At 56.9% G+C, this 27002-nt stretch overlaps 2 protein-coding genes across 9 annotated transcripts; one reads left to right on the top strand and one right to left on the bottom strand.

Annotated features, from left to right (window-relative positions):
• Positions 1 to 249: 249 nt before the first annotated feature.
• LOC131186580 (sodium/potassium-transporting ATPase subunit alpha-2) lies at positions 250 to 11842 on the bottom strand. Its single transcript, XM_058160303.1, has 23 exons — positions 11708 to 11842; positions 9835 to 9939; positions 9611 to 9670; positions 8912 to 9115; positions 6325 to 6438; positions 6014 to 6148; positions 5677 to 5794; positions 5285 to 5553; positions 4761 to 4959; positions 4442 to 4551; positions 3988 to 4122; positions 3574 to 3763; positions 3259 to 3434; positions 2955 to 3091; positions 2717 to 2867; positions 2270 to 2438; positions 2035 to 2189; positions 1830 to 1953; positions 1581 to 1726; positions 1296 to 1426; positions 957 to 1058; positions 755 to 846; positions 250 to 400 (listed from the first exon to the last, which is right to left on the bottom strand). Exons 1-23 carry the CDS (start codon positions 11717 to 11719, stop codon positions 372 to 374), a joined length of 3063 nt encoding a protein of 1020 aa, XP_058016286.1. The 5' UTR covers positions 11720 to 11842; the 3' UTR covers positions 250 to 371.
• On the top strand, positions 10439 to 27002 carry IGSF8 (immunoglobulin superfamily member 8). Of its 8 annotated transcripts, XM_058160310.1 has the most exons (12): positions 11954 to 12338; positions 12491 to 12752; positions 15184 to 15267; positions 15902 to 16104; positions 18770 to 18827; positions 19379 to 19932; positions 21141 to 21518; positions 21856 to 22320; positions 22674 to 23099; positions 24295 to 24699; positions 24849 to 24960; positions 25319 to 27002. In XM_058160310.1, exons 6-12 carry the CDS (start codon positions 19419 to 19421, stop codon positions 25608 to 25610), a joined length of 2592 nt encoding a protein of 863 aa, XP_058016293.1. In that variant the 5' UTR covers positions 11954 to 12338; positions 12491 to 12752; positions 15184 to 15267; positions 15902 to 16104; positions 18770 to 18827; positions 19379 to 19418; the 3' UTR covers positions 25611 to 27002. The 8 variants fall into 8 exon arrangements, with proteins under 8 accessions (XP_058016290.1, XP_058016293.1, XP_058016294.1 ...); XM_058160311.1 differs by lacking the exon at positions 15902 to 16104; XM_058160304.1 differs by having other exon boundaries at positions 18770 to 19932.

Below are 27002 nucleotides of genomic sequence, written 5' to 3'. Positions count from 1 at the left end.
AGCAGGCTTGGATGCCCCCACCCCACCCCACCAGGCCAGGACGGGGCCGAAGAAAAGGGGCCACTCTCACCGGGGGGTGGGGGTGTCCAAAGGGCCACCAGCTCCACGGTCACTTTCCTGGTACAAACGTTCAGTTGCTCTACCTCTGCCCCCTTTCCTCGGACCTCCATCTAGCCCCCTTGCCAACCGTGGTGCTGCCTTCTGGGGGGCAGTCCCCCCATTTCTAGATCCCGAGTGTCCTTTCTGAATGAAGCAGCCGTGGTGGTGGTGGGGGAAAGGCAGGATTACATTTATTGCATCTTTCGGCTACTAATTGAGCTACAGGCTGCGAGGGGCTGGATCCAAGGGGCTGCCCAGCTCCTCTCTGGGGCTTAATAGTAGGTCTCCTTCTCCACCCAACCTGGAAAGGAAAGAAAGCAGACGGTCGGCCAATAGCCAGAGGTTGTGTGTCTGTGTTTGTGTGTGTGTGTGAGAGAGAGCTGCAAGCAGGCAGTCTGCCCACCCCCCCAGACTGCCCTCAAACCAGCCTGTCTTCCCTCAGGTTGCAAAACCCACACCATTTCTATGCTGCTTCCTTCCCAAGGCAGGACTCCAAAGCCCATGGTTGTGCAAAGAGTTTGGGTACCTTGGGAGAGAGGAGGGGGATGGACTGGTCAGCCAGCACAAAAGGTGCCAATCTGGTTCTTCCCACGCCTGCCCCACGGAGGGCCCATCTGGGGAAAGGTAGGGGGCAGCCATGGGGGGGCACACTCACCCCCGGGGTAGCGCCGCAGAAGCAGCTTCCGGACCTCGTCGTAGATGAAGATGAGGAGGCTGTAGGGGAAGGCGCAGAACCACCAGGTGACCCTGCAAGAGGGAGGGGGAGCCAGCTCAGAAGGGCTGCCTGTGGGGCGCAGGGGCCGGAGACAGATGGGGAGGAGCCCCTATGCCTGGGGGGGAGGAGTGGCCCCACTCACTTGAGGGGGTACATCCGAAGGGCCACCCCCATCCCAGGGCAGTACGACAGGAAGGCAGCCAGAGCGGTTTCCTCAAGGAGGCCGAAGATCAGGATTTTGTTCCTGGGAGAGAGCAAGAGACGGAGGCTCAGAGGCGGGCAGCAGGCATCCTCGTCCATGGGGGATGTTGGCGGAGGAACCTCCGTGGGCAGGGGCAGTCTACCTCCAGACATGAGTTCTGGGAAAGAGCTGTTCTAGTGGCCACAAGGCCAGGGTAGGGGTTTCTACAAACCAAGGAGGAAGGAGGGCTCCCCAAAGGCCAACTGGCCTGCCTCATTTGCGGAAGGCGCCCACGCTCACTTCATGCCCTGTTGGAAGACGGAATTCCGGCGCGTCTTGCAGATGATCAGGTCAGCCCACTGCACCACCACGATGCTGGCGAAGAAGGCCGTGTGGCAGGTGAACTCCACCACCTTCCGCTGCTCGTATGTCTGCCGGGAGGGAACGCACACCTGGAGAGGCAGACCCCTCCCCACAAAGGCCCCCTTGTCTGCCTCCAGCTAAGGCCCACCAAACTGTTCCTGCAGGCGCAAGTCCCGTTACGCTGCAGCAAGTAGCAGCCACACTCAGAGCCTTCCGACTCACCCACTCCTGGCCGTAGCTATCCTCCAGGTCATTTTTGGAACGGTCATCCCAGTCCAGGCGGATGCCCAGCAAAGTGGTGGGCAGGAACCCGTTCTCGGCCAGGATGACAAAATAGGTGAAGAAGCCCCCCAGGGCCTGGATCATGCCTGAGAAGACACACCGGGGGGGGGTTCTCTTAGCTCCTTGGTGGAGCCCCCCTCTTCTGACGCTGAGCCACGGGTGCCCCCGGCCCAAGCGGGCCTGGCTCACCAATCTGCCCATAGGCCATGCTGATGAGGCGCTCGTTCACCAGCTTGTCCGTCTTCGGGTTCCTCGGCTGCCTTTTCATGATGTCGCTTTCAGCCGCCTCGTAGGCGAGGGAGATGGCGGGCACCTAAAGTGGGAAGAGGAGGAAGGGGAGGAATACGGTGGGAGTTCAGCTTGGAAACCCCCGAAGGAAGCCGGCCAGACTCACCATGTCGGTGCCCAGGTCAATGCACAGGATGGTGACGGTGCCCAAGGGCAGCGGGATGTTGGCGATGATAAACAAGAGGAAGGGGGTGATCTCGGGAATATTGCTGGTGAGCGTGTAGGCGATGGATTTCTTCAGGTTGTCAAAGATCAGCCGGCCTGTTGGGGGATGCAACGGAGTGGGACCCCTGCAGGCAACTCCCTGGCATCCCCCCCTCTGGCTCCCATGGGGCACGCACCTTCCTCCACCCCCGTCACGATGGAGGCAAAGTTGTCATCCAGGAGGATCATATCGGCTGCCTGCTTGGAGACGTCTGAGCCGGCGATGCCCATCGCGATCCCAATGTCTGCTTTCTTGAGGGCAGGGGAGTCGTTCACCCCGTCCCCTGTCACGGCCACTATGGCCCCCTGCAGGGCCGTGGAAGGGGGTTAATGGTGGAGGGGGATGATGCCCCACGCCCTGCTCCCAGTTTGCTGAATCTAGGGATTGAACCCCCTATTTCTGGCTTCAGACAAGACCCCAGACCAGGCCAATAATAACAAAATCCAGCACTGCGGCCACCTCTTGGTCTTTCTTGACCTGATGAAGCGGTGCCTTGTGTGGGCACAGCTGCCGGTGCATTGCCTGGGCTGACGGGTCCCTCCTGCCTGCCGTGTGCCTGCCCCAAAGAGCCGAGCGGCCCCACCTGCCTCTGGCACCCCTCCACGATAATCAGCTTCTGCTGGGGAGACGTGCGGGCAAAGACAATCTCCGTGTGGTTCTTCAGGATCTCATCCAGGTGTTGGGGGGGCATGTCCTTCAGATCGGAGCCGTGGACCACGCAGGCTTTGGCCTCCCTAGGTGGAGATGCCCGGCAGTGTGAATGGTGGCAGCGCAGGGACCCCGAGGGAAGGGGCAGCCTGCAGGAGGAGGGGCTGACTTACCGAGGGTTGACCTGGTTGATGGGGATGTTCAGCCGGATGGCGATGTCTTCCACCGTCTCGTTGCCTTCGGAGATGATGCCCACCCCCTTGGCAATGGCCTTGGCTGTGATGGGGTGGTCGCCCGTCACCATGATCACCTGCCAGGGGAGAGTTGAAGCATCTCTGAGGACTTTCTTCAAAGGAAGCCTCTGGTCCAGGGTCACCTCCCCTGCTGGGAGGCTGCCCCATGTGCTCTTGCCAGCACCCGCCCAATGGGGAATGTGAAGGCTGCGTGCAACCGATGCTGCGCCCACAGCCGGCTCACCTTGATCCCAGCGCTTCGGCATTTCCCCACGGCATCTGGCACGGCGGCTCGAGGGGGGTCAATCATGGACATGAGCCCCACAAAGCAGAGGTTGGTGACCGGGAAGTTGACCTCGTCTGCGTCAAACTTGAAGCCACGGGGAAACTGGTCTTCGGGCAGGTAGTACAGGCAGAAACCTTGCAAGGAGGAGATGAGGCTGCATGAGAGGCTGGACACATCTGGCCCAGCGTCCCGACCCCTCCTGGCCCAGGCCCTCTGGGAGGCCCTCCTGAATGCAACTCCCCCCCTAACCTCCCCCCGGGGAACAGTCATTACCCAGCACCCTCTCGCCCAGCCCGCCCAGCTCCAGGTAGGCGTTCTGGAAGGCGTCACGCATCTCCTCGTCCAGGGGCACCTCCTGTCCTTGCAGGAGGATGGTGGAGCAGCGGTCAAGGATGCGCTCGGGGGCACCCTTCATCACCAGCACGTACCCACTTGGCCGGTCTTCTGGCTCGTGGATGGAGAGCTGGAGGGGAGAGAAGCTGTTGATGGAGAAGGGGAGGCTGGCGGGCCTGGAGCACCCCGGCCCCCTCCCCAACGGTGGCCTCGCGGGATGGGTGGGGGAGACATGGACTGCTTCAGTCTGAAGATTAAGAATGCACCCCAACGTTGTCCATTTTGTTGGGTGCTCTTTGGGACAGTCGAGACCCCCCCCAGTTGCCCCTCCCCCCCACCAGCCCGTTTCCTCACCTGGTATTTGTTGGTGGAGTTGAAGGGGATCTCGGTCACTTTGGGGTTTCTATCCCGCATCTTCTGGACAGATCCGCAAGAGAGCTCGATGCACTTGAGGAGGGCAGACTCGGAGGCATCCCCGGCCGTGTCTTTCTGGTGAAAGGGGGAAGAGGGGTTGCCCAGGCCAGCTCAGCCCCCACCTCGCCCCCCCCCGCAACCCAGCCCTGCTACATTCAAAGGGAGGGAATATCTCCCTCAACGCAAACTTGGCTCCTGCTGACTTCGGGAAGACTCGGGTGGTCTTTTTGATGAGGAAACAGGCGCCTTTTGCACTGCCCTGTTCAGGGACTTTGCCGGCCTCCCGCTCTTGGGATCTCCCAGTGGCCTTCCATCCAAGTCTGGACCAGAGGAGCTTTCTCAAGATCGGGAGACCTTGACAAGCCTGCCCTCTAGTGGCAAAAGACAGGCATACCTTGGAAATGGGGATCTTCTCCTGTCCCGCCTTGAAGACAGCCCTGTTGCACAGCCCTGCGATGCGGGCCAGAGCCGTCCAGGTGGCTGAGCGTTTGTCAAAAGTTGCCCCTGGGGAGGGAAGGGGATTTCAGGCTTCGTGTTCCAGGGGTTAAACCTGTAAGCACACCCTCTGCAGATGCTCAGAGATGCTCTTTTCCATTCTCATGCTCGGGTCCAATTCTGAATGAAGCCCCGTGCTCTCGCCAAAGCCACCCTGCTCTGACTCTGAGAGGCCCACAGCTTCTCTGCCCCACTCTGGGCCGGCGCTGAGCCCTTACCGCTTTGGTCCTCGGTGGTGTCTGCCTCGTGAATCTGGTTGTCGAACCACATGTGGGCCACAGTCATGCGGTTCTGGGTGAGGGTGCCGGTCTTGTCCGAGCAAATGGTGGAGGTGGAGCCCAGCGTCTCCACAGCCTCCAGGTTCTTCACCAGGCAGTTCTTCCGCGCCATGCGCTTGGCGGTCAGCGTCAGGCAGACCTGTCGTTGGAGAAGGGGAAGGGGAGATCAGTTGGGGAGGCTCCAGAGCAGATACACTTGGCATCTCGGATATTCCAGGAACCCAACGCTGTCTTCCGAAGGACATCAGGAAAAATTGCTTCACTGCAAGGAAAGAGTCCCAGCTGCACAGAAGGCAGGAGGAGGCCCATGAGCCCTTCAGCCCGGCTCCCCTCCCTTCCACCACACCGACCCCATCTTTGGAGGATCCTCCCCCTTTGCAGTACCTTATGGGTTTTCTGGAGAATGGCCCCTCCTCCTCCTCCTCCTCCTGATGCCCCATAATCAGGCAGCTGGTGCCACTTACCGTGACGGTGGCCAAGAGGCCCTCAGGCACGTTGGCCACTATGATACCAATCAGGAAGATGACCGCCTCCAGCCAGGTGTAGCCCAGGATGAGGGACAGGATGAAGAAGGACATGCCCAGGAAGACGGCCACCCCGGTGATGATCTGGATGAAGTGCTCGATCTCCATGGCGATGGGGGTGCGGCCCACCTCCAGCCCGGATGCCAGGGAGGCGATGCGCCCCATCACGGTCCGGTCCCCGGTGGAGATGACAATGCCACGGGCGGTGCCTGGCAGGGGGAGAGAGGAGGGTGAAAGCAGCCATCAGCCCCGCTTATCTGCCTCCCCCTCAACCAGTCCGGACCGAGGGCGGGCAGGGCGGGCGCTTCCGCTAGCCTCACTGAGCCTTTCACCTTCCACGCAGTTGGTGGAGAAGAAGCAGATGTTGCGCGTCTCCAGGGGGTTCTCATGTGTGAACTCCGGGGACCGTGTCTGAGGCTCCGACTCGCCCGTCAGGGAGGAGTTGTCCACCTGCAGGAGAGAAGCCGCCCAAGCCGTGAGGGCCAGGGTTAGGGTTAGGGAAGGGGCACCCCCGCCAGTGGCAGCACACCAGCCGCAGCCCTGTGCCAAGCTGAGGAGGCTGGAGGGGAGCAGCAGGGAAGAGCAGGGCTCCCTCTCCAAGCGACACCTCCCCAGACTCCAAGGGCAGCCCCACAAGGAAGGGAAGATTCCCCTCCAGGCCAGTCTCACCTTGCACCCGTGGGAGGAAATCACCCTCAGGTCAGCAGGAATCCGGTCCCCACCACGCACCTCCACCAGATCTCCCACCACCACGTTTTCCGCGTTGATCTGGATCTTCTCACCTTCACGGATCACCAGGGCTTGCTGTGGGGGGAGAGAGAGAGAGACCGTCCTGGTGGGGGGAGGGCATGGCTCTTCTCCCCACCCGCTGCCCTCCCTTGGGAGAAAAGAAGGTGTCTGCCAACTGCCCGAAGGGAGGGGGGCTGCTTGGGATCCAGCGCCCTTCCTTGAAATGCAGCGCTGAGAGAAGGGCGGCTCACCTGAGGCACCATGTTTTTGAAGGAGTCCATAATTTTAGAGCTCTTGGCCTCCTGGTAGTAGGAGAAGCAGCCGGTGACAATGACGACGGCCGCCAGCACCACACCCAGGTACAGCTGGAAGAAATATTCGGAAAGTTGAGGATCCGGTCAACCACCTTGACAAATCCTTCCTTGTGGCTTCTCCAAGCAGGTGGATGCGCTGTGCCCCTGACCCGATCTGGAACTGCAAGTCCCAGCGTGCCTCTCAGTTGAGTACAGGGGCTGAGGCTGCTGGGAGTTGTAGTCAAAGCACAACCACCAGCTGTTCAGTTGGGGGTCCAGCTGCTTTTCTACAGGGCAAAGAATAAAACCAGGGAGTGAGGGGAACGGTTCCACCTCCCTCCTCCAGGATTGATCATGGCAGCAAACAGCAGGAGGGGGCTCCTCCTAAGGCTTCTTGAGGGTGAAATCCAGGGGTGAAATGTAAAATTTGTTACTACCGGTTCTGTGGGTGTGGCTTGGTGATGGGGTAATGTGACTGGATGGGCATGGCCAACTTTCTTTTCTTTTTCTTTTACTTTTAAAAGCATTTTTTTCTACAACCCAGCTGAGTTGCCTGATTGTCAGAGCCTTTTGTTTTCTTTTAAAAGCATTTTTTTTTGCCTTTAAAAGAAAAAAAAAGCCTCTGATGATCAGGCAACTCAGCTGGGACTGTCAGAGCCTTTTAAAAGCATTTTTTTACAACCACTTTACAACCTTTTGAAGAAAAATGCTTTTAAAAGTAAAAAAAACCACCTCTGATGATCACGCGGCTCAGCTGGGCATGGTGTGTGTGTGTGGGGGGGGGCAGTGATTTTTGCTACCGGTTCTCCGAACCACCCACTGCCATTGCTACCAGATCAGGTGATCCGGTCGGAACCGGAAGCATTTCACCCCTGGTCCTATCCCATCTTCCTCAGCTGCCACGGTCAACACTGAGGGATGCTGGGAACTGTAGTGCAGCCACAGAGCTGAGGCTGCTTGGTTGTCCATCCTTGTGCTGGGCCAATAAACAAAATGGAAAAGGCCTCCTGCACCCTGATAGGCCACAGTGAGCCACATGACGCTCCCTGGCTACCTATAGAAGGCCTGTGGTCATAGGGAAGGGTCTGCTGGGGGTGGGGATGGGCAGCCCTTTTCTCCTTGGCTTGCCAGTCAGTCAAGGGGGGCAATTGACAGCCTCAGGGAAGAAGACCCCCCCCCCCTCTCTCTCTCTCTGACTCGCCTCTTGCAGACCCATCCTGGCAAGGAGGGAGAGAAAAGCCTGCTTGGAAAATAAGTGGAAAGTGGGGCTGAACAGCTGCAGCCTCTCTGGCCTTTCTTGCCTTCCCCGGAAGCCGCTGGGCCAAGGAGGCTCCTAAGCAAAGTTGTCCATCCCTTCTTTCCCCTAGGAAGAGCTGGTTCAGGGAAGCCTTCCCAGATATGTGTGTGTGTGTGTGTGTAGGAGCAGGAAGCTGCCTTGACTTCTGATCCATTGCTGGAATTGATTTGCTGCCTAATGGCTCCTCCCCACAAAGGAATGTCTGCTTCAAAGGAATGAAACCGGGTCCACGACAGACAGCCCTGCATTTTGCTGAGGGGAGGCTCTTTCTTCAGCGCCCCCCACTCCCACTTTCCACTCTGAATCTCACCACCAGCACTTTGCTCCAGGAGCGAATCCTGATTGACAATCAGAAAAATCCCCGCCCCAAGGAAGAACCGATCCCTGCTGGCCTTTCTCAGCCACTGCTGAGTGCACGAACCCTGTTTGTTGACCTGCCACCCTAGCCGTGTTCCCAGATAAGTGCAGCTGTTAAAAGCCATTTTTAGAGGGAAAAAACCATAAGAAGATTAAAATACAGGGCCGCCTGGTGGCCAAAGGAAGCCCGGCCTTGAGGGGGGGGGGAGAGAGAGAGAGACGGAGACTCTGGCAAATGCTGCCCCTCAGTGTGCAGAGAGGGAGGGGCCGGTGTGAGACTCCTCCGTCTGGCTGCCTCCCTCCTTGTCCAGCTCTGAGCTGGGTCCTGGTGGGGCTTTGCTCCCCATTAACTAGGATCCTCTGCCGCTTTTCCGGCTGCTCCTGGGTTTCCTCTCGGTCCGGACAGCCTCCCATTCCCACAGCTCCACCTGGCCCCGAAGGGCTTGCAGCTATTTTGGCAGCTGTTTTCCAGGCAGGGCAGGGAAGAAACAGCCGGGTCTCGCTGCCCCCGCTTGCTGTTTTGTTTGCAGAAAGGCTGAATCGTTTCCAAGCATGGAAACCTTTGGGGGGAGGCGTCACGCAGCCAGTAGAGCCTGGGGTCCTTTGCTGCCCCTCCCCATTCCCTGCTTGCACTCCCCCTCCGTAGTGTGTCCAGTGAAAAGGGCCCGGGGCCCTAGGCCTGCCAAAGGGCTGCTTCGCCCTCCCCAGTCCTGGGTGAAAATCCAGCCTGTTTGACTCAGCTCAGCTGCCGTTCAGCTGAGGCAGCTAACACCCTCCCCCCCACCATAAAACTTCACAGCCCCCCAAGTGCAGAGACAGCCCCCCCCCAGCCGGTCCGGCCCAGGGGAGCCTCCCACGCTCGGCTTGGCTCGCTGGCTCCTTGGAACTCACGTTGTCGTTGGCAGGCTCGTCCTCCATGGCCGCCTGGATGCTATAGGCCAGGAAGCAGAGGATGGCCCCGATCCACAGAAGGATGGAGAAGCCCCCGAAGAGCTGCCGGCAGAACTTGACCCACTCCGGGGTGGTGGGAGGGGGCGTCAGGGCATTGGGGCCGTCCTGGGCCAGGATCTCGGCTGCCCGGGTGTTGGTCAAGCCCTGCCGTGGTCAGGAGCGGGGAAGGGAGCGACGGGGGAAGGGATGAGTTCACGGTGAAGGGGGGAGGGCAGAAAGAGAAAGGTAAAGCCAAAGGCCATCGTGGGGGGGGGGGGGGTTGGAGTTCAGTTCATTAGGCACAAGACAAAACGTAGAGAGTTCATGTAAAGCACAATGAAAAATTACCCAATGAAATAATAATTGCTTTAACTATTGAACTCCTGCAGGTCAATGCTGATACGTTTTTAATAAACCAGTGAGCTATAGGAGAAGGATGCCCCCCTCCCTTGGTGGGCAAAGATTCAGCCAAAATGCTGTTTCCGGTTCCCCTCCTGGGATTTAATGGGGCCCCGAGAGAGACCCAGGCCCTCCGAGTTCCCAGAGTGCTCTGGCGCACACAGCTAAGGTCCTGGAGTGGGGGGGGGGGGCCTTGCCAAGGACCCCCTGGAGCAGGAAAATGTCTGGGGAGCTGAGAGGCAGCTGGATGGGTTGACTCACCTTGGAGAGATCGACTTGATACTTCCGGCTGATCTCGTCCAGAGAGAGCCTGTGGTCGTCCTGGTGAAAGAGAGGCACCTCAGAGAGGAAAGGCACCCCCAGATTCTCCCTGCAAACAGAGGGGCATCCCCCAACCGTCCCCCAGAAGCCCAAAAGGTGGAGCAGCCAAGGGGGCCCTGCCACCAGCTGCCCCCCTGTCAGATGCTGGCCAGGGCCGGCCTTACCAGATTCACTTCCTTCTTCAGCTCATCCAGCTCTTTCTCCTTCTGCTTCTTCTTCCCTCCGCCGTTCTCGGCCGTGGGGCCCGGGGGGGCCGACTCTCGCCCGGTCTGAGTGGGGGAGATGCCGTTGACATGGTGGGCCAGGAGCAGGTGGGATACAAACCTTGGGGGAGGGCTCTTGCTGGCCTCCTTTGGAGTGGCAGCTCAGCTCACCTCTGGGGCACTGAATCCATGGGGCCCCACTTTGGTGCCCTTTTCCTGGCTCTCTAGCAGCTGCGGTACACAGGGTCTGTGCCAGGGGGTCAGGCCCGGATGCCCCTTTGCGGCTCTTTAGCTGTGTCCACCCTGGCCTCATGGGCGGTCCTCCTTTCTGCCCTGTTTGCCGCAGCACAATTTGCTCTGCTTGGCAACCCCTGATGGCACTTTTGTTGTCCTGGTATTTCTGCCCCCAAAGGACCCACCGGAAGGGCCGGGAGCTGCATCCGGAGGCTGAAACCCGATGCCCCCAGTGTCGCCAAACTTCTGATAACAACACAGGAGCTGAAGGCGCCCCTTCCTCCTCTGATGCGGCGCCCGGGTCTACGGCCAAGCCCCATCGGGCATGGAGGCCCTTCTAGGCTGAGGTATGTGCTGTGAATTTGTCCCCCTCTCTGCTAAAGCCGTCCAACTTCTGGGGGGGGGGAATTCCAGTATCAGGGGGTGGGAGACTTTCTGACATTCCTGTCCCAGCAGAGCCCCTCCCGCATCCTCCTCCCCAAGGCGGAAAAATCCCAAACTTTCTCCGGAGCCGCTTCGCTCTTTCTTGGCTCCTTTTCTGCTCCATCTCCGCCACTTCCCAGGTGGGGGCCAGAACTGTGTGCCAATCCAGGTGTGTGTGTGTGTGTGGGGGGGGTCTTCCCTAGATCCTGGACAACTTTAATTTCCAGCCTCTTTTCCAAATGAGTCCGAATGTGGGATTTGGGGCTCTTCCAAGCAGACTTCGTGCGGGCCAGTTTCAGAATCAAAGATCCTTTCTCTACCTTAGGCCAAGACCCAGCCTCACCTGCCGATATCTTTGGGGACTTTGCCCGATGCCAGGAAAGGGGGCTGATTCTGAATCTGGGTCTTGGGGAAAATGCTTGAGAAAAAAAAAATCTGCATCCAGTTTTCAAAATCTTCCCGTTGCAGTGCTCGAAATTAAGAGCCTCCCACGTATCCAGATTCGGTCCTGCTTTAGTGTTGTGCACGAAGGCAAGGCTGGCTCCCCCCTGATTCCGATCCAAAGAGGAGAGGGCCAACCCCATTCGTGCCACAGTCACCCCTGTGATAGGGTCGTCCTTCGCACTTTCTGCCCCAGGCAGGGACCCGCATGCAGAGAAGGAGAGGGGCTTGCAGTGACCCCGGGGTGAAGGGTGGGGATGCTGCCACAGACCCCCAAGTGCTCTCGGATGGGTTTCAAACGTCCCCGTCCCAACTGCTGAAGCTCTGGCGCTGGGTGCAGGCAGCCCCTGGCCAGGAGACCTTCAGCAGCTGAGCCCGGCAGAGACCCCCGTGGGCCAAGGCCGGCTCTGGGAGGAGAGTCCAACAGCCGGTGTCACTCATGCTTCCAGCTGGCATCTCTGCACCCTGGCCCTGCCGGAGAGGGTCAGCTGGACTTTCCTGCCAGTTGAGTTGGTGACCTCCGATTGCACCAGCGGGCAGAGGGGTTTGGAAGTAGCGGGCAGGATTCTCGGGGGGCTCCGAAAGAAGAGAGGGGAGCTTTGGGGGCCACTTGATCCAGGCCCCCAGCTGCCCAGCCGGAGCCCGGCTTTTCCTCTTGGATGGGCACCAGCTCTGTGCCACTGGCCTGCCCAACCGCGCCACCGCTGCCTGGCTTTCTTGCCCCCAGGATACTCACCCCTTTGCCCATTGTGCCCAGAGTGAGAGGGCCAAGCGGGCAGCTGGATGGCAGCGGAGTCTCCCTTTCCTTAAATAGCTCTGGTTCCCCTCTGCTTTGCTCTCTCTCTCTGGATAGAGGCACTGGCTGAAAGGGGATCTTGAAGGGAGGAAGGCTCCTCCCCTTGTGGACCCTCCCCTTTTTCTCAGGCTTTTCCAACCTCTCCCCTCTCTTCCCCCCCCCCCCCCGCAGGCTGTTTTCAAGAGCAGGGAGTTGGTTCTGCCCACTCTCTGGGCAGGGAAGAGTGGCTGGCCCCTGGCTCAGTCCCCTTCTCCTGGCACAGAGGCTTCCCTGGGCACAGTAGCCCATTACCAGCTGAAGGAAAGCCCCCTTGCTGCATGGGGGGGGGGCTGGATAGAGACAAATCACACACTGACTGCCCCGTGTGCCAACTCTGGGCCGGCTCTTCCTGTGCTGGCAGAAGAGGGATTCAGCAGCACCTGAGCCTGGTCTAGGGAGAACGTCTGAAGTGGCCCAACCCTGACCTCGGCAAATGGTCTCCCCTGACCTACGGATCCCCATTCATGCTGTTCATGCAGCTCAGAATGCAGAGACCTGCACAATAGGTCCAAACCAGACATCCTGGAACCAGGTGGGTGGAAAAGAGTTTTCCGACTGTTGTGCTTTGCTTCTCTTGTGTTATGTTGTAAGCCTGCTTCAGAGGAATCCTGACCGGGGGGGGGGGGCGGGGGGGGGCGTTCCTGATAAGTGACAGCATTCCTGAATCACTTTGTCTTACCGAAGGTGCGAAAATAGGGACCCGATGGTATCCTCCCCTTTGTGAGTGACGTCTTCATCACCCCTCCTTCGGCCAAACCACCATAAAGGCAGGTGCTTCCATGGGCCAACAGCCCTGAGAAGGTTCTGCAGGATGCTGAGCCTTAAACCACAGTTTGCAAACTTGGGGTGCGCTGATAAACCATATTCTCAGTTCATGCAACCAGGCAGGAAAACTGGAGCAAGACCAGAACTTGAGTGCCCAGGAAAGTAAGATCTTGGCCCAGCGGTGCGTTTCAAATTTTTTTTTACTACCGGTTCTGTGGGTGTTGCTTGGTGGGCGTGGCTTGGTGAGTGTTGCTTGGTGGGCATGGCAGGGGAAGGTTACTGTAAAATCCCCATTCCCCCGCCCATCAGCTGGGACTTGGGAGGCAGAGAATAGACGGGGGCGGGACCAGTCAGAATTTTTACTACTAATTCTGCAAACTACTCAAAATTTCCGTTACCGGTTCTCCAGAACTAGTCAGAACCTGCTGAATCCCACCTCTGTCTTCGCCTCATTAATGGGGGTTGCCGGAGGGAAACTCTGGGCAAGTTTTGAAGGGGGCCACACCTGCAAAAGGTCCCTTGAGAAATCCTGAGCTGACCACATCTGAGGCCTCGTCAAGGCTGCTTCTGCAGGGAAGGTGGGGGGGTCATCCTTGGCCTAAAAGTGGGGAGCTCTTTTGGAATGGCTGTCCTGCAAGCCAGATAGCCGTGGGGGCCTCGCTGACAGTCCCCGAGGTGGGAGTCGGGGGTGGGGTGGCTGGTGGCTGGAGGAAGGCACAAAAGAGGGTGGAAGGTTTCCAGGCAGCTCTAGGGGAATAACATTTTCCTGACTTTAATGAAATTTGACCTTTCCTGCTGCTCCAGGGGAATTTAGCTCCAGGGACTGCGAAGGCAGGTTATTTATTTCCAAATCTCTTTTTAATAGGCCTTTGGAGGGCAGAACAGAAAACCCTTGAAATTTCATTTTGGGGCCAGACTTGCATTCCCATACCCTGTGCATCCCAGAGAGGGTTGTGGATGTGTTTGTGTGTCTCATTCAAGTGTGTGGGCATCTCCAAAAGCCCCTTGATTTTTAAGCTGCGCTTGGGAGGGGAGGCATCAGGTGTGCAGCTACTTTTAGAAAATAGGTAACCATTTTGTGTAACTACTGTATTTTTTGGAGTATAAGACGCACCTTCCCCCTCAACAAAAAGAATGAAAATCTGGGTGCGTCTTATACTCCGAATGTAGCCCCACCCAGCTTCTCAAACAGAGGTTTCAGAGGCTGAAAGAAGCTTCAGAAAAGCAGCCCCCAAACAGAGCTTTAGAGGCTTTTTTTCTGAAGTTCTGTTTTGGAGGCTTTCAGAGGCAGAAAAAAGTTTTTTCTGAAATGGAGTTTCAGAGGCAGGAAAAAAAAGCAAAAAAAAGCAAGGCACAGAGCTCACAACCAAGGAACCTGTTGCTAAAATTCACCCCTGGGAACAGCTGATTGGCGGTATTCCAGGAGGCCAATCCACCTCCAATCAGCTTTTTTCTTATTTTCCTCCCCAAAAACTAAGGTGTGTCTTATACTCTAGTGTGCCTTATACTCTGAAAAATATGGTACTTTCCGGAGAGAATAACTTCATTTCTTTTTTAAAGGAAACTTCAAGCCAGAAAATATTCCACTGGATACAAATGAACTCAAAAGAATTTGCAAACCATTTGACAACTGCTCCCACCGCCTTCTCCCCCTTTCCTTCCGGCCTCAGGTCTTCCTTCCCTCTTTGGAAAGAGGGTCTCCGTGGCAGGGAGGGTCTGCAGAGATGCGGTGGGAAGGTGGAGCCCTTTTAGCCTCACCTACCCAGGCTCCCCTCGGCTTCACAGCTGTTGGGGAACCGGGGTCCCCTGGGTTGAATTTTGAGAGCCCTTCCCTGCTGCACAAGGCTTTGGGGCCCTTGCGAAATCAAGAGACTTGCTCATGGGGGTCCCTCGGGGCCAGTTTCCCAGTAAGGCGACGGTCCCTTGCTATGCACAATAGGTGGGTCTCAGCCAGGAAGCTGTGAGCAGGTGTTTGAAGGGCAGAAAAACAGCCTCTTTCCCTTGCCCAAGCAACTTGTGCTCCTGGATGGAGGATCATTTTGCATGCAAAGTGTTTTTGTTGTCTTTTGCGTCCCTCTGTGCCAAGTAGAGTGGTCCCAGCAGGATGATCACATGCAAGAGGCAGAGCGGGGGAGGGGGAGCTTCCAGCAATCCAGTGGGGAGATGGTAGGGATGGTTCTATCAAATTTAGTTTTTAATATTCCCAGGAGAAATGTTTCCGGATTTTACTCAGTTTGGCAATTTATTAAACCTTGTAGCCAACCTTGTATTTTGGTCCAATACTTTTTCGCTTCGGGGCATAACCACCAGGCATGAAAGAAGGTACCCTGGTGCTGGTTGCATTTCCAGCACTTGGGGCTTACGTTTGGGTACATTTTAGCCAGCCTTGCTGGGGCCAAGTGCCAACGATAAGAGCATTTTATACTGGTTTTCCTTATAGGCAACCAATTTTGTTAATGTGTAGTTTTTGATCCAGATTGTTTCCCAATTGTCTAGATTTATATTATGCCCTATATTTTTAGCCTATGCAATCATCGGTTCTTTCACCACCTCCTCTGCTCTATCGAATTCTAATAAATAATTGTATAATTTGGATATTAATTTTCTTTCAGGGCCAATCAGCAATTTATCCAGTTGTTTTGGTCCCATGTCAATTCTGTATTCTTCCACATCTTTCTTATATCTGGATGGCAGTTGTAAGTATGGCCACCAATCAATGGATATTCCCTGTTCTTGTAATACCTGATTATTTTGAAGCTTTCCCTGTTTCTCTAGGATTTCTGAGTATCTAGGCATTTTGCTGATGTCTAATGTGTTGGGGTGGATCATAGCTTCCATAATAGATAGCCAACCGGGAATTTTCATATGGTGGAGATGGCAGGGATGGTTCTAGGGCTGTGCCTAGGAGGGTCCCAAAGGCAGCCGCCCCCCCTCCTGAATCGGGATTGGGTTTCCTACATTATAAAATGGGGGGGCTGGCAGAGGGAAGGAGCAGCTCACATCCAGGTCAGGCAGGAGAATCAAGAGCCGAGGCTGGGAAGTTGTTGTGCTGGGGGAGTATGAAAACTGCACTGGTTTTGCTGCTTCATCCTTTCCCACTGAGACCCACAAAACTTGGCCGGGCATCCCGGCCATGGAAGCGCCTGCTGTTTTGTTCTGGACAGTCATGCCGGAGGAACACCAGCAGCTCCCTTAGCCCAGGGCTTCTGGCTTTCTTCCTGGCAGGAGGGCCCCCCCACTCCCCAATGCCATTGTTTATACAACCAGGACCCGCAAAGTCCTGCGGAGTCAGCGGAAAAACCTGCCAGAGACGCTCATTCCTTTGGCCAGGAGCTGCCTGCCTGGAGTCCAGAGCTGTGGCAGCCCAGAACTGGATGAGAAGGGAAGACCAAGAAAGCCCAGGTGCCTTTGGGATCACCATGCGGCCTGGATGATGGAGAACCTCCAGAGACATCGGAGCCTCTATTGAGGGGGCGGTGGTGCAAGAGCAGGATGCCCCAGGAGCTGTGGATTCATTCCTCTCTGCGTTTACGGTAGCTACTGTATTTTTCAGAGTATAAGACGCACCTTTTTCCACCCAAAAAGAGGAGTGAAAATCTGGGTGCGTCTTATACTCCAAATGTAGCCCTGCCCAGCTTCTCAAATGGAGGTTTCAGAGACTGAAAAAAGCATCAGAAAGGAAGCCCCCAAACAGAGCTTGAGAAAAGAAACTCCCAAACAGAGCTTCAGAGGCTTTTTTTCGGAAGCTCTGTTTCGGAGGCTTTCAGAGGCAGAAAAAAGTTTTTTCTGAAACGGAGTTTCAGAGGCAGAAAAAGAAAGCAAAAAAAAGCAAGGCACAGAGCTCACAACCAAGGAACCTGTTGCTAAAATTCACCTCTGGGAACAGCTGATTGGGGGTATTCTGGGAGGTCGATCCACCTGCCAGTCAGCTTTTTTCTTATTTTCCTCCCCAAAAACTTAAGGCGCGTCTTATACGCCGGAGTATCTTATACTCTGAAAAATACGGTAATCCTTTTTTCAGAAAAGGGAATTCATATTTCAAAATGCACTCTGTAGTTGGGCCACATGCTTTCTGTCTCCCTGCCCCAAATCCGAGTTTCCAGCACCGAAAGAGGGGAAAGCGTTTTCCCCTTTGATGGATCAGCTGTCCCACGCCCATTCCCCTCCAAGAGGCTCCAGCCAGGCAGGAAAGGGCTCTGAGAGGGGCTGAAAGGAGGAGTCTAGAGCCCCTCGCCCCGAATGAACATTCCCAGCTGTAAGATCGAGGCTCCTCTGCACGCCTGTAAAGATGGAAAGAAAGGAGACGTCCACCCCCCCCCCCGGAAAAAAAAACTTTCCATGTTATGTCAAGGAAGATAAAATATTTGCTTCTCGCATTTCTCTTGAGGTTTCCTTCTGTGAGAAGAGGGATTTTTCCCCCCCTGCTTGACCCGTCTAAGGCTGAGGGATCCAGTGTGGGGTGGGGAAGGGCTGAGCAGGAGCCAATCTGGGCCTCCATTGTAATTCCGAGAGGAAGCTGTGGAATCCGAATGGAAAAAAACCCAGGAGGGGAATGGGGGAGACCTGATTCCTGGCAGACCGATGAAAGCAATTAAGCCTGTCTCCTGCCAATGTTCCCAAGCGGGGCCGGAATGAAAAGAGGACGGGGTCAGCTGAGTGAACGAACCGAACGGAGGATGCAAGGAGCACAAAGCCCCCCTCCGGCTGCACCTGCCAGGCAGGGGGGCAGCTCCAAAGCCGGAGCTTGGATGCCAATCCTCCTTTGGCAAGGGCAGCTCGTGGCGAGTGAGCGTGTGCAGAGGGCTCGGAGTTAGAAGCAAGCACGAGGACAAAATAGACTCCACTTCACACTGGGATTGTTGCCCCCAAACCTAGAAATCGCCCCTGAACCTCCTTGGTGGGGGGGCTTCGTGAGAGATCCAGGCCTCTTCTGGGATGGTGGGGGGGGGGCTTTGGTAGCCTGTGTACTTGGGGGAGAACAGCCCCCTTCACTAGAAAGCTCCAGGCAGGGCTGGGCAGCCCCATGTGGCTGGCTCTTAGCTGCAGTCTGGCACCAGGCAGGGGCTGCTGCCCCAGGGCCCCCTCAGCCCTTCTCTGCTGTGAAAGTGGGGCAGCGTGCTCAGCCGCCGCCGCCCCCTCCCCTGTCTTTGGCAGGCAAGCTATTCCCATCGTCAAGGGAACATGGCGGCCTTGTGCCGTCACTTCTGCAACCTGGGAAACGGAGAGGCTGCAGGATGGCTGGCTTGGGGAGGGGGGAGAAGAGCTGGAAAAGAAAGAATGCTTTGGGAGGGGGGGCTGGTCCCTCCACCCCCCCCTTCTCAAGCTGTGTAAATAAATGCTGCTGTGAAAGAGCGCCAAGTCCACCGCAGGGTAGGGACCTGAGAGATCCAGCCTCACAGGCCCTTTCGTGTTTGTGTGTGTGTGTGCGCACATGCGCGCGCACAGGAGCAAGCGCTCAGCCCCAGCTTGTGTGAGAGAACAGCTCTCCCCATCCCTCCCTCCCTCCCTCTCCAGAGAGAGCAAACTGAGGGGGGGGGGAGGCCTCTGGCATTCTGGTGGGTCCAGGGTCTCCCCCACAAGCCAAGAAAGCCCGTCTGGGTGCTGCTAACAATGACCCTGCAGGGGGCCTGATCAGGGGTGAAATCCAATTTTTTTTACTACCTGTTTTGTGGGCGTGGCTTGTACTGGTGGTGTGGCTTGGTGGGCGTGGCTTGGTGGGCATGGCAGGGGAAGGTTATTGCAAAATCTGCATTCCCACCCTACTCTGGGGCCAGTCAGAGGTGGTATTTGCCGGTTCTCCAAACTGCTCAAAATTTCTGCTACCGGTTCTCCAGAACCTGTCAGAACCTGCTGGATTTCACCCCGGGCCTGATTCTGAGGGGCCACCCACAGAGGGGCAGCAGGATTCCTCAGGGTCTGGCCAAGACTTTTGATCTTGCCTCCCACGCAGGGTTGTTGTGAAGGAGAGTGGCTTAAAAGAACCTTGGTGCATAGCTCTCCATTTGCCACTCTGATTCTAAAACCCATCAGTGGGCCAGTCTTAAGACAAAGCTCGGGGGGGGTGTGTGCTGGAGGAGAAATGGCCCAACTGGTCCACTCCAGTCCATTCTCTTGGGATACTTTCGGAGAGCCAAGCAGGTTGCCCAGGGATGACAGCCAGAGTCAGATGACCTTTGAATACCTGTTACTTTTTTTCAGCTGGTGATCACAGTCACACCTTGAGGCCATGAGTTCCACAGACGAATATTCCCAGCAAGTTCGTGTTACAATCCACAGTACTTTTTTAATATATATTTTTAAATTTTATAAACGAAGAAATATTTAATACATCAGTCATTCCTTCCGTGTGACATCTCGGTGTTTTCTTCATGGCTCCCTCCCTTTTTGTTGTTTCTTCTTTCTTCATTTCACTTTAATCTATTACCATTTTTTCACCAGTACAATATTCTAATTCTACCATTTTCTTACATAACTATCCATTGCTTATCTATATCTTTTTTCTAACCAATGGTAAAATTGATCCCATATCTTAAAATACTCTGAATCCTCTCTTTCTTTAATCATCAAAGTTAATCTATTCATTTCTGCACAATCTAATTTTTTTTTAATAACTTCTCCTTCCAGGGATATTTTCTCTGTTTCCCAGTTTTATGCAAAAACAATTTGTGCTGCTGTTATTACATATCAAATAAATATTTTCTTTGCTTGTTTTTCTGAGATGATACCCAATAAGAACAGCTCCGGTTTTAAATCAATGTGTTGTTGGGTCATTTCTTCTAACCATGTCTTAATTTTATTAATCCACAGTACTTTGAGGGCGCTAGGGACGGGGTCCCTTCCACTGAGTATGCTGGCGGGGGTCCCTCGTTCCTGCCTTTGCGGTGGCGTTTGGCGCCCTCCGGGGGCCACAAGACTCGCTGCACCGATCAGAAGGCTCCCCAGAACCGGAGGAGGTCTGCTCCGTCCCTCGCCGCCTCATTCAGGAGTCCGCTGCCCGCCTGGGCCATTTGGCCCGGAGGGAGGGAGGGAAGGCGAGCGACTACCGCGAAGCGCGCGGTTCCTGGGCATGCACAGACCGCCGGGTTCTCAGGAAAAGCTTCGTTCGCGCGCGCGACCCCGCTCTTCGCTGTGGGCGCGTGGCGGAGGCGGAGGCGTGGCTAGTCAGCCGAATCCCCGCGTCTCCTGGGCCCGCCGGGCTAAGCGAGCCGCCGCCCCAGCCGCGCCGGGCAAGAACCGTTGCGCGCGCGTGCGCGCGGCTCGGATCTCGCCGCCTCGCGAACCAGCCATGGATGCTCCCGCGCGGACTCTGAGCCGCCGCCGCTGCCGCCTCGTCGTCTGCTTTCTCCTCCTCCCGCTGGCCGGTGCGTGGAAGGGCCGGTGGGGGCGCGGGCGGGTCCTGCGGGGCGCGTGCTCGGCGTTCGCCGCGGCGGGCTGGTTGGCCGGAGGCCGGCCAGGGCGGGAGACGGAAGGCGGCCTCGACTCCCTCTCCCTGCGGGCGCGGCCGAGCGATTCCGCGGCTGTGCGTCCCCGGAGCCGCTTTTCCTCCTCCCCCGCCGGCCTCGGGATCGCGCTGCGAGTTTTCCTGCCCTGCCCTGCTGCAGAGCGTCCCTAGCGTGGAAGGATCGGCGCTTGGATCCGATTCCCTGGCCAAGCAGCGCAGCGCTGCCCGAGGCGCCTGGGGAGACTTGAGCCTTGCCCAGCTGAGATGCGGTGCTTTTGAGGGCTGCCGGTGGGCAGGCAGACAGGCGCCCCTCTCCCGGCGAGGATCGGCTGACCCAGTTCCTCTCACGGGCCTCCCCGCTCCAGCCCTGGAGCCTGGGTTGCCGTGGCCTCCTGAGGAAGGCGGGGTGGGTGGGTGGGTGGCTTTCCTTCCATTGCCCAGTCCAGCTGTGATTTGTCCCCGGCCCCCCCGCCCCGACTTCCCTGCATGAGGAGCCAAGCTGGAGCTTTGCCTTAGAAGGCTGCGCAGAAACCTAGTAAATAAACGAAGTCTCTCCTGCTGGAGGCCCCTTGTGCCAGTTGCTTTCCCAGTTGCCAGGGGAGGGTGGCAGCTCCAGGGAAGGGCAGGCCCTTTGCACCTGCTGTTCTCCCAAACTCTGGGCTCCCCGGGGGACCCTTTGCGCTTAAGGAGGCTCTTATGGGATTAGGCCCTTTTCTTTCGATTGGCTGGAGGGGGAGGCCTTGTGTGTGTGGGGGGGGGTTCATGGCTGGCCAGATGTGGGCTGAGCCTCCCAGTTATTTTCCAGGGTGTCTCTAGTAGAACCTCCCCGTTGCAGTAGCAGTCCTGCAAAAGGCAGCATAGCCCAGAGGGTTTTCCTGAAGCTTTTTCACCTTTGGGGGACAGTCTTGCATCAACCAGGTGCCACCCCTGCAAAGCATTTCTAGGGCCCTTGTTCAGGTTCCTGTGCAGTTTGCAAAGCCCCCCACCACCACTCCAGCTGGGCCCTTGGAAGAGCCCCAGAATGGTGAGATGGGCCCCCTCCTCAATCAAGGCACTCGGATGCCTTTGCTCGTCTGTCACTCGGAACTACGGAGCCACTTGGCTAACCCGCCTCTGTTGCCCACACAGCCCAGCTCAGTGGTGCCAGGAAGGTCCACCTGCCCCCAGGGCCCTTGTACCGTGTGGAAGGCACCACCCTCGCCATTCCCTGCAACGTCTCCGAGTTCGAGGGTCCTTCTCTGCAACAGTTTGAGTGGTTTCTGTATCGGCCGTCGGCTCCTGATATCTCCATCGGCATGGTCAGCACACGAGACCCCAACTTCCCTTATGCTGTTTTTGGGGCCCGAGTGCAGGCTGGCAACATCTCCATCCTGCGCAATCGGGGTGATGTTGTGGAACTGCGTGTAAGGGCGATCCGGATGGAGGACGCGGGGGTGTACGAATGCTACACACCCACCACGGATTCCAAATACCAGGGCACCTATAGTGCTAAGGTGGAGGTCAGAGGTATGTCTGCTATCTCGATGCTGGGGGCGAGTCCAGCCCAGGCTGGCGGGGTCCTGGCCATGGCGGTTCAGCACAACCGGAAGGAAGGAGGAGCCAGCAGGCTGATTCCTCTGCTCCCCTTCCTGCATTACCCCAAGGTGCATGGGGTAGGGTCCAGCCCCCAGGAACCGACTGCAGACTGGCTGCTAGGCTCACCTTGGGTGGAATCCAGGTTTGGGAAAAGGGAGAACCTCTTGCTGGTTTGTCTCACCTTCCAGGGGGATGGTGGGAAGGGGCTCCCACCCCTGGCTCTGCGGAACTGACAGCATCCCTTTCCTTCTGCTCCCCCTACCCGCAGTTATCCCCGACCAGCTCTCTGTCTCTGCTGCCCCTCCCTCTGGTGCAAAGCCTGCTCTCTGGGGCCGGGGGGCTGCTCCCCCTCCCCAGTTGTTGCTTCTGGAGAGCCAGGACCTGCTGCTCACCTGCTCCGTGGCCAGCGAGACCCAGCAGCACACCCACCTCTCGGCCTCCTTCACCGTCTCCGCACCTGGCAGTCCCCGGCTGCAGCATGAGGTGATTGGGCTGCGGCGGGACTTTGCCCTGGAGGCAGCTGGGCGTTTTGCCCCACGGCGCCTGGCCCGGGAGCTCTCCCTGGTCAAACTGGGTGACTGGAAATACCAGATGGCGCTGGATCGGCTCAAGCCAGAGGACTCCGGGACTTATCACTGTGCTGCCGGCGAATGGATCCAGGATCCCGATGGTAGCTGGCAGCAGATCACTGAGAAGCGGGTAGCACTGGCTGATGTTTCCGTTCAAAGCATAGGTGGGTTTGCTCCTGCCCCAAACATTCCTTCATAGCCTGGGGGGCCTCACTGAGCCCCACTCCTCTTTTTCCAAGGGGTCACTCACTCTCTCTCTAAAGGCGCCCTGCTGGGCATCCCTCATAATCTCTTGGCCTTCCAACCTCAGAATTGGCATGAGACTTTTCCTGCCTGCCAGTGTCTCTCCCTTCCCTCCACTCTGCTTGTTGGGCCTTGAGGCCATCCTGCTCTGGGTGCCATGGGGAGCTGATCAGTGGGGTAGGGCGCATGTGGGACTGTCATGGACAGGGAAGGGCCCGTAGTCCCCCAACCTTTGAACCTGTGACCCTCTTTTCTCCCTGTGTTTTGCTTCCAGCGAGCCAGCTCTCAGTGTCTGCCGGCCCACCCAGAGCCCTGCTCAGCCCCAGAGATTCCCTGGAGCTCTTCTGCAACGTCTCCGGAGCCCCCATCCTCCTCCTGCCCCAGGTTGCCTTTGCGGTCAGCTGGGAGCTGAGGAAGGAGGCTGCCGGGGAGGGGCATCTCATCGCTCGGCTGGAGGCCAGTGGAGGGCTTGTCCTGGGCCAGAACTACGCCAACCGCAATGTGGGCACGAGGCACGTCTCTCTACAGAAGCTGGCCTCCCCTCTGGGCGCTTTCCTGCTGCGGATCGAGTCGGCCCAGCCGGCAGACATGGGCTTGTACCGCTGTCAGGTTCAGGCCTTTTCACGGTCTCCAAGCGCAGAGTTGCGTCTATTGGCCACCCTGAGTTCCGAGGTGGTCAGCGTGGAGGTCAAGTCCCAAGGTAGCCCTTCCTCTTCCCCCACCGAGCTAGTCTTTTGGGGCAGGGATGTGTGAGGGCCAGCGGGGTCCGTCCCTTTAAAGGCTTTTTTCACTGCCTGTCCAGCTAAACTTAATTTCCCAAGAGGTGCACAAAGGTCCCAGATTCGATGCAGCGGTTGAGGCATTCTGGGTTTCTCTTTGGCTGGGATCTACAGAGATCAAATTCTCCTGGAGGCTGAAGAGCCTCTGGAACATGGCAGAAGACTTAAATAACTCCACAGTAGTCCATCCAATCAAAAAAAGAGAGACGGATCATAATAATAACCTGCCAAATTCCAGAGGCCTCTATATTCCCTTGTTCGATATTGTTGCTGATTGGGCTTTGTGGGCCCTCAGGAGGATTTTAGGAGCACTCTGTGCCAAGAAAGAGACCCCCACTTCACCACTCAAATTTAGGGGTGGGCTCAATGGGCATTTGACTTTCCAGGGCTTACCATGAACTTACCTTGGCTTCTGCATTTTGTTCCATGTTCCTTGGATTTCTTGAGCCTGTTGGACTGACTTTCCAGCTGATTTTCAAATTTGGGTGGCAGAAAAGGGATCCTTCCCTACTTTGATTAAGGGAAGCAGAAGGCGGAAATGTTCCCCACAGGCCATCTTGTCAGCCTGCCCACTATCCCATAATTACAGGCACGATCATTAATGCCATTAATCTCTTAAATCTGCCTCTAGAGCAGTGATGGCTAACATTTTGGCGCTGAGTGCCAAAAGTGCACCCGCGCGCACCCATAATGCAATGCACACACGACCCCCCCCGTGTGCCTGCCCCCGCACATGTGCATGTGACCCCCCCCGTGTGCACCCTGCCCCACTCATGCGCCTGCAACCCCCGTGTGCATCCTGCCACAACGCACGTGTGCGCATCTCCTGCATGTGCCCTGCCCCCCCCCCGCACAGGTGCGGCAGAGACCCGCAAACCAGCTGGCCGGCAGGTGGTGGAGCTGAGGTAGGGTGACAGCTCGCATGCCTGCAGAGAGGGCTCTGTGTGCCACAGATTTGCCATCACTACTCTGGAGGAAGTGAGAGCCCTTCTTTCCCAGCTGGAATTCTTAGCGATGACACCCCCCCCACCACTTTAGGAATGCTGAGCTCTTGCACCAGTGGGAGGTGGGAGGGGCTCCTGCTTCCCTTCTCAGACTGCCTCTTTCTCCCCACAGCCGTGGTGCTGGGGGCTGTTGCATGGCTGCCCTCGCCTACCCTCTACCGCGGCAGCACAGCCGATGTTCGGTGCAATGTCTCCGTGGAATCGGCTCAGGACGTCCACCTGGCCCTCAGCTGGTGGGCAGAGCTGCCGCAGCCGGACTCCTCCCCACTTGGGGTCATCTTGGCCGCCGTGGACCGGGAGGGGGTGGCGCAGCTGGAGAAGCCGCCGTCGGGAGTGGTCCTGAGCGTGGATAAAGTGGGGCCACAGAGCTACCGGTTGCGCCTGCACGCGGTCCAGCCGTCCGATGAAGGGGGCTACTATTGCGCTGTGACCGCCTGGGTGCGCTCCCCTGACCGCAGCTGGTACCAGGCAGCTTCGGCCAAGTCCAACGTGGTCACCGTGTACCCATATCCGCTGGGTGAGTAGAGCCCAGGCCATTTCAGCCTCAAGTCTTCCCCTGCTTGGGCCTTTCTCCAGAGGCCCCACGTTCCCTCAACACCCCCCCCCATGCAAAGAGGCGGCCCTTGTCCCGGAGGGCTGATGCCCTTCCTGCCCTTGCTTCCTCAGCCATGGACACCCTCCTCATCCCTCTGGTGGTCGGCATCTCCAGCGCTCTCCTCCTGGGCATCTCCATCCTGGTCTCGGTCACCTGCTGCTTCATGGCCAGGCTGCGCAAGAGGTGAACACTGGCCGGGGGCCAGAGGTGAGCAAGCGGGGGCGGGGGGGGAAGTCCTGAGAAGAGGGCTCAGTCAATTGTGGCAGGGCTGTCTGCCAAGGATAGGGGGCAGCTGAGCAGGCAAACTCAAGAAGAGGGTTGCGTCAAAAGGAGCCCCCACTGAAGAGCTAAAGCGAACGCTTTTTGTGGCTTCCGGACATGGTTCCAGGGATGTTGCCAGAGGCTGCTTTCTAGGGGCAAAATTTAGGAGACCCCAGCCAGTTGCCACTCCTCTGCTCTTCCCTCCCCCCTCCCCAAGAGGCAGCGTGTATTATAGGCCGATCTGTCTGATCCACCTCTTCTTTCTGTGTTTCCTGCATAGCATTGCAATCTTGCCAGCCAGCAGGATGGTTCCTTCTCAGCCAAATCGCTCTGCTCTGTGTCTGTTTTCGTTCTGCCTGAGGGCCAGTGGGAATGGACTTCCCTTCGTCCCCCCCCGCCTCCATCTGCAGACCCTTGCTGCTGCTCTGCTTAACAACACTGGTGGTTGCTTCCTGCTCATCAAGGCAGCCATGTCGTCTGCCACCATCTGTTTGGACTCTGCTGGAACGTCCTGGAGACTCACCCAAAGGCCCAGGGCAGCCATCTCCCAAGGCCCGGATTGTGCCGGATGAACCCCTTGAGGGGATCAGGGTCACCGTTCCATCCCATGCCTGGCCTCCTGAGGATCTGAGCCTCCCCCTCCCGCTGGCCTTGGTTTCTTGGTGCCAAAGCTGCTGCTGGAGTCCCTGATGGGCAGAGGGAGAGGCCGTAGCAACAGGCTGCACCCCAGCGGGGGAACTGGGCACCAGCAGAATGGCCGGAGCAGAGCAGCCAACGTCTTTTGGGTTTTGAAGAAGAGCGGCTCTGTGTCCAGCGGCTGGGCCGTTTCTAGCCAAGGGGAGGGCGGGGCTTTGTTTCTGTCCCACTCTGCAAATGTCCCAAGCATTCAATCCCAGCAGGCACCTCTGGACTTCTCTAGGAAAGCAGCGGTGCCATCAAAGGAAGCAAGTCATCGTTAAGTCATTTGTGTTGTGTGTGTGTGAGTGTGTGCATGCAAGCGGGAGACCCTTACTTGGCTCCCCTTCAAATTCCGTTGCCAGCAGGAAAGGCCAGGCTGTGCCCACAGCTCAGTGCCCGTCCAGAGCGAGTGGCTTTGGGTTCCTGGCATCCTACGGGCGTCTCCTGTACGTGCAATTTTGCCCTCTGCTACCCAGTTCGGAGGGAAGAGGGTGAGACCTGCCCAGCCAGGAGCATTCGATGGTGCTCAAATTCAAAACTGGGGCCCTCCCACTCGAGGGAGGGGAGAAGCTCTCAAACTTGAATAACGTTCATGGGGCCAAATGGAATTTTAATAAAAATGTGAACCGCAGACTCACTTTCAAGTTTCCTGTCAAATTTTCTGATGCCCCAGAAGCAGGAGCCACAAGATCTGGCAGTATAGGGTAAGGAGGCAGCTTCTAAACAGGCTGGCTGGGAACTATGGGAGTTGAGCTCCTGGGCATCAAGAGGGCACTGGGAGAAAAACTACCGAGTGGTACCTGAAGGGGCAGCTTGGTTCCTCCAAAGGGGAAGTGAGGCGGACTCTCTGGGTGTGTCTAGCATGAGGGAGTTGATTGAATCCTCTAGCCCAGGGGTCTGCAACACTCAAAGAGCCATTTGGATCTGTTTCCCTCAGAAAAACACACCAGAACAACTAGACACAAGAACAGTTTTTTCCCAAACGCCATCACTCTGCTAAACAAATAATTCCCTCAACACTGTCAAACTATTTACTAAAGCTACACTATTAATCTTCTCATCGTTCCCATCACCCATCTCTTTCCACTTATGACTGTATGACTGTAACTTTTTATTGCTATCATTAAGGGTTAAATTGCAACTTATGACCGTCATTTGTGTTGTAAATGTTGTACCTTTCATGAAGGTATTTTTTTTCTTTTTCTTTTATGTACACTGAGGGTATATGCACCAAAACAAATTCCTTGTGTGTCCAATCAAACTTGGCCAATAAATTCTATTCTATT

The sequence above is a fragment of the Ahaetulla prasina genome, chromosome 17 (assembly GCF_028640845.1).
Source record: "Ahaetulla prasina isolate Xishuangbanna chromosome 17, ASM2864084v1, whole genome shotgun sequence".
NCBI lineage: Eukaryota > Metazoa > Chordata > Lepidosauria > Squamata > Colubridae > Ahaetulla > Ahaetulla prasina.
This window is presented reverse-complemented; position numbering and strand designations above follow the sequence as displayed.

What these genes read in the sequence shown, in the direction of transcription:
- IGSF8 (XM_058160307.1), top strand. Translation starts at nt 19,290, where the DNA reads ATGATACCCAATAAGAACAGCTCCGGTTTTAAATCAATGTGTTGTTGG. An exon ending in TGTTTCCGTTCAAAGCATAG is followed by an intron (nt 22,321 to 22,673) that starts GTGGGTTTGCTC and finishes TTTTGCTTCCAG; the next exon opens with CGAGCCAGCTCTCAGTGTCT. An exon ending in CGTGTACCCATATCCGCTGG is followed by an intron (nt 24,700 to 24,848) that starts GTGAGTAGAGCC and finishes TTGCTTCCTCAG; the next exon opens with CCATGGACACCCTCCTCATC.
- LOC131186580 (XM_058160303.1), bottom strand. An exon ending in TTTCCTCCCACGGGTGCAAG is followed by an intron (nt 5,795 to 6,013) that starts GTGAGACTGGCC and finishes TCTCTCCTGCAG; the next exon opens with GTGGACAACTCCTCCCTGAC. An exon ending in CACCACCGAGGACCAAAGCG is followed by an intron (nt 4,552 to 4,760) that starts GTAAGGGCTCAG and finishes TTCCCTCCCCAG; the next exon opens with GGGCAACTTTTGACAAACGC.